Here is a 13,211-nt window from a genome sequence, read left to right as displayed (position 1 = left end):
AGTCTGGTGGGCTATAGTCCATGGGGTCACAAACTCGGATATGACTTAGCAACTAAACAACAACATTTGGTTAATCTGTTTTTGTTTCCTGAATTATTTTAAAGTAAGTTATAGACTTTGTGACATTTTACCTCTAAATGCTTCAGTATGCATCTTGTTGGACTTCCCCAGGGGTCAGTGGTTAAGACTCTGGACTTCCATTGCAGGGTTCGATCCTTGGTCAGGAACTAAGATCCTGTGTGCCACATGGCATGCCCAAAAAGATAAATGCTTACTATCTCTTAAGACATCTCTTGTCCTGTATAACCACAGCACCATTATTATCACACCTAACAAAGTTAGTAGCTGACTTCTTGTCTGCCAGTAGAGAGTTTTCCAAATCTGGATGCACAGCCTACATGGCATGACCAAGCAGGAATTTATTTGTTTGGTTTCGTTTCTTTGACTTTTGCAGGGGAGTTTTCCCGGGGATCTTAGTTCCTTGACCAAAACTAAGGATCAAAACTGTGCCCCGTGCAGTAGAAGCCTGGAGCCCTAACCAGTGGACCACCAGGGAATTCCCAGGCAGCAGCTTTTAAACCCTTAGAATATTTTTTAGTTTTATTTATTTACCTTTAAAATTCCTTGGTATCAGTAAAATGTAGAGAGTGATTGACTAAGGGCAGTGGTATTTATAAAGGATTTTCTGAATGCTGTTTTTTCTTAACCATCCAAATTATACTATTCCTTTGTACACTGATGGTGCTAGTAAAGGTTATAATTGCCAGACTCTTAAGGTGAAGTCACTCAGTCATGTCTGACTCTTAATGACCCCATGGACAGCAGCCTACCAGACTCCTCCATCCATGGGATTTTCCAGGCAAGAGTACTAGAGTGGGTTGCCATTACCCTGCTCAAATGTAAATTTTTTTTTTTGTATTTACAACAAAGAAAATTTCCCCCTTAAGGTTGCTTAGGTTAGTTTTTGAAAAGCCTTTGCTCTTTTTAAAACAGAATCGTTAATTTTTTTGTTATTCTTTTTTCCTATTTGTGCAGGAAGTATAATCATAGTACAACATGTGTAGCTTTCCTTTTTCCTAATGACTTATAGCATATTTGGAAAATAGGAAAATTTACCAGCAATCTTGCCAACCTAGTACAATCACTATTTGTATTTTAGTTGATTTATTTTCAGTCTTTTTTTCTTAATCATCTTTAAAAAAAAAAAAAACCCATAGTTGTAATTATGCTTTATGTAAGGAATTTATTTTAATTAGAAGATTTGTGTGAGGTTCTTATTTCCTTGCCATTCTTGCTTAACACATTAATAAAAGTTGATATTTATTCATTCACTTTTGGATTAAGAATGTGATCATCAGTCCCAGAGATAATGGAAGAAATGGCCACATGGTGTGGTCTTTAATATTTGTATTCTTTGGTAGGCAGCATAACTGAAAATAGCAGAAAATTTGAGTTCTCTAAACCTGAAAGTTAAAAAGGAATTTGGTTCTGTCCTAGACATAGTTCTTTGCCTCTGTAAACATGTGGTAACCAGTTGTTTTACTTTTGCAAAAGTATTTCTTTTTCTTTTTTTCTTTCAAAACTTTTTCTTTTTTTCTGTTTCTGAATCATTATTTTTAGCTATGCCACTATCAATAACCCTTTAAAAGTTATTTTAAATGATCCTTGTGAAAGACTTTGGAATTTTAGGTAGTCCTGCAGATGCTCTTAGTTAGGTCAGATTGTCCTTTGCAGGTTGAAGAGGAGGACTTTAGAAACCTTGGTTGCTCTGAAGCATTTGTTAGGACAGGAGTAAGCAGAGTCTGTGGTCAGCCTGGATCTTGCTCTGTGGGGGTCAACCAAAGGCTTATATGAATTAACTCTTAGAAGATACCTATTTTAGTTTCTTGTGATCTCTTGTTCCTTTCTGCCTATATTCTAGGCTGACAAAGTAAAAGGAATTTTAGTTAAACTGGTAAATTTTTATTTCTAGTATTTTTAAGAACTTATAGAATATCTTAATTAAAATAGTTTATCCTCGCTGTAATTTTTAATTTACTTTATAGTATTTTGTTATTACTTGTCAAATAAATTAGTTTTCATAGAACTATATATTGTTGATTGTGTAAGTATGTGTTGTAATACTTTTTTATATCTTCTGTTTTGAAAGGTTTTTTTTTTGTCCACTTGACATATGCTTCTGGAATAATATTCACCATGGTTTTGGATGACCTTCCAAACTTAGAAGACATCTATACTTCCTTGTGTTCATCAACAGTAGAAGACTCAGAGATGGATTTTGACTCTGGACTAGAAGATGATGACTCAAAAAGTGATAATATTTTGGAGGATTCCACAATCTTTGTGGCCTTCAAAGGAAATATAGATGATAAAGACTTCAAATGGAAATTGGACACAATATTGGAGCATGTGCCCAATTTGTTACACATGGGTAATTTGCTTAATTATTTTTTCTTTTGTTACTGTTTTTGATTTGCTCTTCTGTGGTTATCTTGAGTTTTACAAAGTACAACTGTGCTGTATTAGGTTGAAAGGCTGATTTTAATTGCAAAGTTGGAATTTTAGGATTTTTTTTAATAGAAATGCTGTTGTATTTTCTTAAGTACATGGAGTGACTGAATATAAAGCATTGCTTAGCATTGTAATGCTTAAATTATCTGTTGTAATGGATAGGAGCGGGTTTCCCAGGTGGCTCAGTAGTAAAGAATCCAGCTGCAATGCAGGAGGTGCCAGAGACACAGGTTCAATCCCTGGGTCAGCAAGATCCATCCCCTGGAGGAGGAAATGGCAATCCATTTCAGTATTCTTGCCTGGGAAATCCCGTGGACAGAGGAGCCTGGCAAGCTACAGTCCATGGGGTCACAAAAGAGTTGGACATGACTGAGTGACTAAACAACAACAGCAAAAATGGATGGGAGGAATTCTCCAGACCCAAATTTATTTATTGTTTTTAGCTCTCAGGTCTTTAGTTTCCTTTCCTATAAAATGACTGGCTCTTTGAGGCCACTTAAAGCTTTCAAAAATCTTTTACTCCATGGCTTTTTTGGCTTTACTTAAAATGTATTTGAAATTTGTTCGCTTAAATTGTAGATCAGAGGTTAACTGATAGCCTACTGGATCCAGTGTGCAGCCATGTGTTACATACAGCTCACTTTAGTTTTTCTGATTATTTTTTTGTTTGTTTATTTGTTTTTTAGTGTTTGAATTTTATTGCCAGTGCTTCAAGAAATAGATATTTGATATTAAAATTCAGATTTTGGATTTGTCTTTATACAGGAAAGGTCTAATAACATTGGACTCTCCTATCCCAGGTGGTGCTAAGTAGCAGCTGCCACTGAAGACATACCTTCCCCTCACCATAGTCCCATCTGGCCTCTTTACACATTTAGATAACCTATAGTGGTCTTACAGGAATTTGTGCTTGTCGACTTTGGTTTATATATTCTCTATCTTTTCTGGTTAGTGCAGTTATTTAATACCTTCAGACATAGTGCAAAGCCTAGATTTTATCCTTTTATCGCAACTCTTCAGTGCTAACCAACTTTTTTAGGTTTTGAGGTCTTATTCTTTAGAATTAATATCAGGAGGAGAGCTTTTTTTTGTTGTTATGGCTCTTTAAAAAAAAAAAACTGTTGTTTCAGGCTTCTTTCTAGTTATGGATTATTTAATACATTATTAGAGAATTTTATGGTGAAAGTTGTAATTGCCACCATAATCATGTTATGATGTATCATATTTTAAGGGCTAGCTGGGCCTGATTGTTCATTGTTCTTAATTATCCACATTTTTTCTTGTTTTTAAATAGCTGAATTAGTTTATTAATGGCTTTTAAATACATTGGTAAGCTCAGACATGGTTATCAGTTATATTCTTGATCTAAAAAGTATTTTAAATTAGATGTTCTCAAATATGATGAAAGTTAAGAAAAAAAATTTTTTGATAAAATATAAGTGTTATAGTTAATATTTTTTCTGTAGGCTTATCACGAGTAGGTAACATCAAAAGCAAGTTTAATGTCTGTCTGGGCCACGTAGGAATAAGATTCCAGTGCTGTTCAGACTGAGAAGAAGCCCTGCAGCATTTGTCCTCTATGGCAGCAGAATCTCAAGCTCCCTGCCTTTTGCTATTTGGATGTATAAGTGTCATGGAAAGGAAAATGGCCTGAAAATCAGAGCTAGATGTCAATGCCATTTTAGTGATAGGTAGCCACTGGATTGAAGAAGGCAATGGCACCCCACTCCAGTACTCTTGCCTGGAAAATCCCATGGATGGAGGAGCCTGGTAGGCTGCAGTCCATGGGGTCGCTGAGAGTTAGACACGACTCAGTGACTTAACTTTGACTTTTCACTTTCATGCATTAGAGAAGGAAATGGCAACCCACTGCAATGTTCTTGCCTGGAGAATCCCAGGGACGGCAGAGCCTGGTGGGCTGCCGTTTATGGGGTTGCACAGGGTCGGACACGACTGAAGTGACTTAGCAGCAGCAGCTACTGGATTCTGGGTAAATCTCTTAGATTTTCTGGGCTTCAGTTTCCTACCCTACAAAATACATTTGGACTGAATCATGCATAATCCTTCCTAAATTTCCTGTATTATATATCTCAATGCTCTTAGCCAGTGGTCTCTTTTTTTCCATATTAGAACAAGTGGACTCCATGTCTGGATAAACTGATAATGTATAATGGTTTTGGAGGTAGAAGAGGCTTTTAGGTAACATGTAGATACTTTCCCCTATCCATGTAAATTTCTTATTTTGAGGACATATATGCCTAAATGACCATTTTCTCAATGCTTGAATGTATAATTGAATAGAGGCTGCAAAAGATTTGATGTAGCTGAGTTTATAACAAAAGGGAAAATTGTTTTGTCTGGGGTTGTTGGGGGAAAAATGTTTTTTTTTATTATTATTATCTAACTGGACCTGGTATTTGCTTTCCATCTGTAAACTATAATTACAAACAACATTACCTCCTCAGTTAGTTTAACTTTTGCATTATAATTTAAAAACATCTTTGAGGTTTGCATTGACTTTTCAGGTTTGCTGAAATGTAATGTTTTCTTATCCTAACTGAAATATAGTTGTGAGATTTATGTTGCTTTTCTCCTCAGTTTGGTGTGCTTCAATGGAAATTCTACTCTTGTTTAACATATAAAAAGATTAAAAATCAGAGACGTAAAGAATCGAGACTTAAGCCTTCCTTAAACTGAAGCATTTACAGGACATTGGAAGAAATGTTTGCTCCCTATATCTATGAATATGTTTCACAGAGATGCTCAGTGAAAATTTAAATATGAGTACTAAAAGTTCAACTTTTTCATTTGAAGAAGTATAATTGCTTAACATTTTATAAGTGAATCTACTATCTTCCTTTTCACTGCTCTTTCTTTAAACAAGTTTAGTGAATTGTAGCTGCATGTTCTCTGATATCCTACAGTTGGCATATCTGCTAGTTGAATTTTTATAGAATTTCTCTTAAAATTTGAAACTTAAATTTTCTTAGTTTCTCAGTTCACATACATTAAACTGAGTCTCGAAGTAGACCTTATTCTAGTAATTTAAGCTTATCTCTCCCTTCTCTCCTATGATCCTTACTCCATCTTACTGCTTTCCATCTACTAAGTACCTATGGTATGTCAGGTGCTATGCTAGATTTTCGGCATATTATTATATAATTTAGCACTCACAGTCTCATGAAGTAGTTTTTTCATGGTTTTAGAGAAGAGAAAATTAAGTTTCAGAAATGTTAAATAACTTGTTCATGATTTCCCAGGGGCTAAGTGGTAAGGCTGGGATTAAGTTTAAGGTCTAATACCAAAGCTTAAGCTCTCTCAGCTATTCCATACTGATACTCTAGCTTGTTCTTTTACTTCCTTGTTGTTGTTCACTCCATGTCTTCTGATGGCTAAAACATTACTAATATTATTCTCTTCCTTTCATTACCAAGAATCCAGCAAGCTAAAGGTACAGAAGGTGGAGCCCTGGAATAGCGTGCGTGTGACGTTCAATATCCCCCGGGAAGCAGCGGAGCGGCTTCGGATCCTGGCTCAGAGCAACAACCAGCAGCTTCGGGATCTGGGAATTCTCTCCGTTCAGATTGAAGGTACGTGTCTGGTTCCAGATTATAGGAATACTAGAATATAGCATGATTTGTAGCGTGTGCCGCTTTGTCTGTTCCTCTTAAGTTGAATTCACAATGCCAAGTAACTCACAGAAAGCTAACCAAAATGATCACATGGATCACAGCCTTGTTGTGGTGAAGGGGCTTGCATAACTCAAAGAAGCTATGACAAAATGTGGTCCACTGGAGAAGAGAATGGCAAACCACTCCAGTATTTTTGCCTTAAGAACCCCACGAGCAGTATGAAAAGGCAAAAAATATGATGCCAGAAGATGAGCTTCCCAGGTCAGTAGGTGTCCAATATACTACTGGGGAAAAGCAGAGAAATAGCTCCAGAAAGAGAGCTGGGCCAAAGCGGAAACATTGCTCAGTTCTGTATGTGTCTGGTGGTGAAAGTAAAGTCTGGTGCTGTAAAGAACAATATTGCATAGGAACCTGCAATGTTAGGTCTATGAATCAAGGTAAATCGGATATGGTCAAGCAGGAGATGGCAGGAGTGAATATCAACATTTTAGGAGTCAGTGAAGTAAAATGGACTGGAATGGGCAAATTTAATTCACATGGCCATTATATCTACTACTGTGGGCAACTATCCCTTAGAAGAAATGGAGTAGCCCTCATAGTCAACATTTGAGTCTGAAATGCAATACTTGAGTGCAGTCTCAAAAACAACAGAATGATCTCCGTTCATTTCCAAGCAAACCATTCAACATCACGGTAATCCAAGTCTATTCCCCAACCACTAATGCTGAAGAAGCTGAAGTTGACTGATTCTATGAAGACCTACAAGACCTCTAGAACTAACACTAAAAAAAGATGTCCTTTTCGTCTTAGGAGAGTGAAATGCAAAAGTAGGATGTCAGGAAATACCTAGGATAACAGGGAAGTTTGGCCTTGGAGTACAAAATGAAGCAAGGCAAAGGCTAACAGAGTTTTGTCAAGAGAACACACTGGTCACAGCAAACACCCTCTTCCAACAACACAAGAGATGACTCTACATATGGACATCACCAGGTATCAGATTGATTTTATTCTTTACAGCCAACGATGGAGTAGCTCTATATAGTCAGCAAAAACAAGACCTGGAACTGACTGTGTCTCAGATTATCAGCTCCTTATTGCAAAATTCAGGCTTAAATTGAAGAAAGTAGGACAAACCACTAGGCCATTCAGTTATGACCTAAATCATATCCCTTATGATGATACAGTGGAGGTGATGAATAGATTAAGGGATTAGATCTGGTAGACAGAGTGCCTGAAGAACTATGGACTGAGGTCGTAACATTGTATACAGGAGGTGGTAACCAAAACCATCCCAAAGAAAAAGAAAGGCAAGAAGGCAAAGTAGTTGTCTGAGGAGGCCTTACAGATAGCTGAGAAAAGAAGAGAAGCAAAAGGCAAAGAAGAAAGGAAAAGTATACCCAGCTGAATGCAGAGTTCCAGAGAATAGGAAGGAGAGATAAGACCTTCATATGTGAACAGTGTACAGAAATAGAAGAAAACAATAGAATGGGGAAGACTAGAGATCCCTTCAAGAAAGTTGGAGATACCAAAGGAACATTTCGTGCAAAGATGGGCACAAGAAAGGACTGAAATGGTAAGGACCTAACAGAAGCAGAAGATACTAAGAAGAGGTGGCAAGTATACACAGAAGACCTATACAAAAAGATCTTAATGTCCCAGATAACCACAATGGTGTGATCACTTACCTAGAACTATACATCCCAGACTGTGAAATCAAGTGGGCCTTAGGAAGCATTGCTACAAACAAAGCTAGTGGAGGTGATGGAATTCCAGCTGAGCTATTTCAAATCCTAAAAAAGATGAAACTGTTAAAGTGCTGCACTCAATATGCCAGCAAATTTGGAAAACTCAGCAGTGGCCACAGGACTGGAAAAGGTCAGTTTTCATTCCAGTCCCAAAGAAGGGCAATGCCAAAAAATGTTCAAACTACCATACAATTGCACTCATTTCACATGATAGCAATGTAATGCTCAAAATCCTTCAAACTAGGCTTCAGCAGTACATGAACCGAGAACTTCCAGATGTACAAGCTTAACTTAGAAAATGCAGGGCAACTAGAGATCAATTGCTAACATGTGTTGGGTCATAGAGAAAGTAAGGAAATTCCAGAAGAACATCTACTTCTGCTTCATTGACTACTTTAAAGCCTTTGACTGTGTGGATAACAACAAACTGGAAAATTCTGAAAAAGATGGGAATATACCAGACTTACCTGCCTCCTAAGAAACCTATATGCAGGTCAAGAAGCAAGTCAGAACCGGACATGGAACAACAAACTGGTGCAAAATTGAAAAAGAAGTTCGTCAAGGCTATTATTGTCACCCTGCTTTTTTAACTTATATACAGAGTACATCATGCAAAATGCCAAGCTGAATGAAGCTCAAACTGAAATCAAGATTGCTGGGAGAAATATCAACAACCTCAGATATGCAGATGATACCACTCTAATGCTAGAAAGCCAAGAAGAAGTAAAGAGCCTCTTGATGAAGGTGAAAGAGAAGAGTGAAAAAGCTGGCTTAAAACTCAACACTGAAAAAACTAAGATCATGGCATCCGGTCCCATCACTTCATGGCAAATAGTTGGGGGAAAAGTGGAAACAGTAACAGATTGTGTTTTCTTGGGCTCCAAAATCACCGTGGATGGTGACTGCAGCTACGAAATTAAGACACTTGCTCCTTGGAAGGAAAGCTATGACAGACCTAGACAGTGTATTAAGAGACATCACTTTACCAACAAAGGTCCATCTAGTCAAAGCTAGTTTTTCCAGTATGGATGTGAGAGTTGGACCATAAAGAAGATTGAGTGCTGAAGAATTGATGCTTTCAAACTGTGGTGCTGGAGAAGACTCTTGAGAGTCCCTTGGATAGCAAGGAGATCAAACCAGTCAATCCTAAAGGACGTCAGACCTGAATATTCATTGGAAGGACTGATGCTGAAGCTAAAGCTCTTAATACTCTGGCCACCTGATGTGAAGAGCCAACTCATTGGAAAAGATCCTGATGCTGGGAAAGTTTTAAGGCAAAAGGAGAAGAGGGGGGCAGAGGATAAGATGGTTGGATGGCATTGTGACTCAGTGGACATGAGTTTGAGCAAAGTCAGATAGTGAAGGACAGCGAAGTCAGGTGTGCTGCAGTTCATGGGGTCACCAAGAGTCAGATATGACAGCGATTGAACAGCAAGTTACTCGTGTCACCTGTGCTTCACATGAAAAGGAGTTGAGGCTGGTTGGGTCCTGATGCTTCAGCATCCATAGCCTCAGACTCCATTCCCTTGGACTGATTTTGGCTATCAGTCCATCCAACTTTGGTTTTACTGGCACCCTAACCAAGGACTGATTTGTCTTTTAAACAATATCTAATTTCAGGGCTTCCCTAGCAGTCCAGTGGTAAAGACTTTGCCTCCAGTGCAGAGGGTGTGGGTTTGATCCGTGGTCAGGAAGCTAAGACCCCATATACCTCCAGGCCAAAAACCAAAACTTAAAGGAGAAACAATATTGCAACAAATCGATAAAGACTTTAAAAATGGTCCACATCAAAAAAAAAAAAAAAAAACCCTTAAAAAAATACCTAATTTCATCTGCTTCCTTTCACCCAATATGCCTGATATAGTATTTATTTTTTATTTATCTAACAGAGGCCCTGAACAATCCCTTTGTAGCCGTATTCATTTGCAGATGTTTTTGTCAGCATGATCTTTTAAAAATGAAAATACAGTACACACACACCTTAAAACTGTGCTATGACTGGCCATTATTTGCAGAATAATGTCCAAACTCTGTATTGTGACCTCGGGCTTCGCATAGTCTGACCTTTACATTTCTCATCTAGCCTTATCTCGTCCAGCTCTCCTCCCTCCTCCTTGCTGTCTGTTCTAGCCTCTTCAGCATTCTTTTGGTTCCTTGATTATACATTTCTTCTTCCTGTCACAGGTCCTTTGCATTGATGTCTCCTCTGTATGGATGTTGTTCCCTACCATTCCCCTTTCTGTTAGTTATATACCCAGCCTTCAAGTATCAGCTTCAATCTTAAGGATGTGTTTTCTGAACTCCTTGACTGAATCAGAATCTTTTTTCACATGCTTTTGCAAAAGTCTGGTTTTCCCCTGCTCTGATCATTTCTTACACCTTCACTAGAGCAATTATTTTGATGATTGTTTTGTTCCCCCATGGACTCCAAGCTCCAGTAGGGGCAGAAAGCATATCTTGTTTTGCTGACTGTTGTATCTTTACTTGCCTGTACATGTTAAGTTCTTTAATAAACATATGCTGAATGAAAGTAAAGGAAGCACATATATAATAGCACTAGTTTGCTTCAGCTCTTGGAATACATGATAAGCAAAATATAGGCTTTGCCTTTATGAACTCAGCAGGAACTCATGACCTTGATGAGGGAGATAAACCTGAGAGATGGAACTACCAAGTATGAGGAAGCACAGAGGAGCATCTGTCTTTTGGTGCCCAATGTACTAAAACCTTCTTTCCCCTTCCTGCGTTGATGCAAACAAGGTGGCGACCAGTGAGTGATTCCAGCCTTCTCTTGCCCTTGTCAGCCAAGCCCTTCTGACCCTGTGCTTGCATAGGACCTAAAAGTTCCACAAAACCTCAGTAACTGAAAGGTCAACATTTTATGTTTAGGAGTGAGACACATTTTGTGCAGTTGTGCCCCAGAAGGAGCAATAATAACAAACAGATTGTTAAGAGATAGATTGAGAAATGAGGTGAATTCCATAATTTGATAAATACGAGAATAGTGGCTTAAACAATAACCAGTTTGTTTTGATTGTCCAAAAGGATTCAGAAAAGTAAAATTAATTCACTGCAGTCTATTAAACATAGGATGAACTTTTGGGAAGAGTAGAAGTCAAACAGCTATTGTTAATAACACCATATAAGTTGTTTATGTTTTATAAGCACATCAGCATGCATTTTTTTAATAAGAAACATATAAGCAGTTTCTTAAAAACCCTAAACATTTTATAGTCTATGTTACCTGTTTACCTGAATTATAAGGGCTTTGTGGTAGTGTTTTCCAGTGGAGAAAGGAAACACCAAATTTCTTCTCTTTTTTTTTAAACCACAAATAAGATCTTTTGTTTGTCACCATTAAAAGTCTGCATTTTAAACAGGTTCTTGGACTGTTGGCTTGTATCCATTAGTTTATTCAGCTTTAGCACCTGTCTCATCCCCAGCAACTTTTCCAGAACTACTACCTTTACCATGTAGCTCTGTGAGTTTTCCCACTTCAAACTTGGGCTTCTGAAGCATTTTTACTTTTCTAACAAAGACATCATAGAGTGGAAAAATAGGTTGGCAAGCTTTTTCTCTGTCTTTTCCCGTGCTGTCCGGAATCGATTTATTGACATCCTCCTTCAAGTCATTTGTCTGCACCTCTCAGGTCATGATTTCCACCATCATCTTGTGAATCTGGCGCACCTGCTGGTGCTGGGCATAAGAAGTCTTCCAAATCTGATTGTTGCATTTTTTAGTAAAACACATGTGAGAACAGATGAAGCACATTGATATAAACATGTGCTTCAGTCATGGTCTGCCATTTTTTGACCATTGAGCATATTTTGTCACAGGTAAGATCCATACCATGGAAATCTCAGTCAGGTTTTACCCTGAACATCCTCCGTAATTAGCTTGAATTGTCTAAAGGCAGCTTCATCATTCTGCAGATCAGCAAGATTCATTTCAAAAACACAACCTTTGAGGCCATCAGATGTGATTTTGTTTCCTTGAGTTCTTGTGGTCAGTGCTTTCCTACTGTTCTTTGTATTGAACATAGCTGGTGCTTTCACATCATACCAGTCTTTCTTAGAAAATGGGTCAACCACTATCTTCTTGGCTCCCTTTCTGCCTCCTTTTGTAAGACACTTATTCTTGCCAACCGTCTTGGTGATGTTCAGAAAGCCAAAAGGGCAGATGCATAGCTTGCTCGAGAACTTTGGTGAGCAGGGCAGAATGCGCTGTCTGTATGACCCCAAGTTTCTTCTCTTAATCATCCCTACTTCCTACAAATCTTCAAAAGAGTAAGACTCCTGTTTATTCCTGTAGCCATAAATTAAAATGCAAATACCAGCATGGAAGCAAAATAGATCACATATATTATAAGAAATTATGAAATTTACATGTGGCAGTGATTATCATACTACAGAAAAGAGGTTTTTTTTTTTTTTAGCTTTTAGAGTACATCTATGTCCTGGGTGATCTCCTTTTCTCTTTCCACATTCACTGGGAATTCAGGCAGGAGTGAAAGTGGTGGCAGCAGCTGTTGCTTTTGTGAAACTGATGATGGGCTGATGCCTTTTAGGTTAGAAGAGGAGGTCTTGCCACTATTGTGGTGTCTGCTGCAGGGCTGGAGGGACAGGTTGTCCTACATCCAAGGACACACAGTCTTTTCTCCATTGAAGAACACTCCCTGTACCCTTCTTTTGAGTTTTGGCCAGGGAGTTGAGGAGACATCTCTTTTGAGGACATTTTGTGACTCCCCTGTAAATTCATTCTGATTTAAAGTAGGAGTCTGTAAAGGGTCAAAGAGTAAAAATTTTTGGCTCTGTGGGCCAGAAGATCTCTGTCAAGACAACTCAGCTCTGCTGCTATAGTGCAAAAAACAGTCAAAGCAATATGTAAATGAGTGAATGTGGCTGTGTTCCAGTAACACTTATTTATCTGAACAGGCAACAGGCTTGATTTGGCCCATGGGTCATAGTCTGCCAACCCCAGTCAGCAGGTTGGAGAGCCAGTAGTGTTCTCTTCTATGTGTGTTTCCTTGACAACAACTAACTTATGTGCAGCTTGTAAATAGGATAATAACAGTAGTATAGTGTGGAAATTGTGTTTATTCATACATTATTTTTTTTTGCCTGGGCAAAGGGAGTTAGAATAGTAGGATTAGAAGGTTAATTGTCCATAAACCGTTTGATCTGTTGCTACATGGCTGGGAGCCCTTTCAGCTTTTTTTCAGCAAATTGAGAATGAGAAGTTACTCAGGTACCTTCCCCAGAAGTACACCCTCAGCATTGCATGGCTCTCAGCTTGTGAACTTTACTTCCTCCCATGCCCACCT

General features: G+C 38.3%; 1 protein-coding gene and 1 pseudogene across 1 annotated transcript in view; one reads left to right on the top strand and one right to left on the bottom strand.

Moving 5' to 3' along the window:
• The first annotated feature begins 2,196 nt into the window (after nucleotides 1-2,196).
• The window catches only part of NCOA6 (nuclear receptor coactivator 6), a 55,081-nt gene continuing 44,066 nt past the window's right edge, over nucleotides 2,197-13,211 (top strand). Inside the window, exons 1-2 of the mRNA XM_068987038.1 lie at nucleotides 2,197-2,431; nucleotides 5,946-6,101. Coding sequence (XP_068843139.1) covers nucleotides 2,197-2,431; nucleotides 5,946-6,101 — 391 coding nt within the window. The remainder of the gene's footprint in view (nucleotides 2,432-5,945; nucleotides 6,102-13,211) is intronic.
• On the bottom strand, nucleotides 11,261-12,147 carry LOC138091598 (small ribosomal subunit protein eS1 pseudogene; annotated as a pseudogene).

This window comes from Capricornis sumatraensis, chromosome 15, assembly GCF_032405125.1.
Source record: "Capricornis sumatraensis isolate serow.1 chromosome 15, serow.2, whole genome shotgun sequence".
Taxonomy (NCBI): domain Eukaryota; kingdom Metazoa; phylum Chordata; class Mammalia; order Artiodactyla; family Bovidae; genus Capricornis; species Capricornis sumatraensis.
Note: the sequence above shows the minus strand (reverse complement) of the source record. Positions and strands in the feature narration are given on the sequence as shown.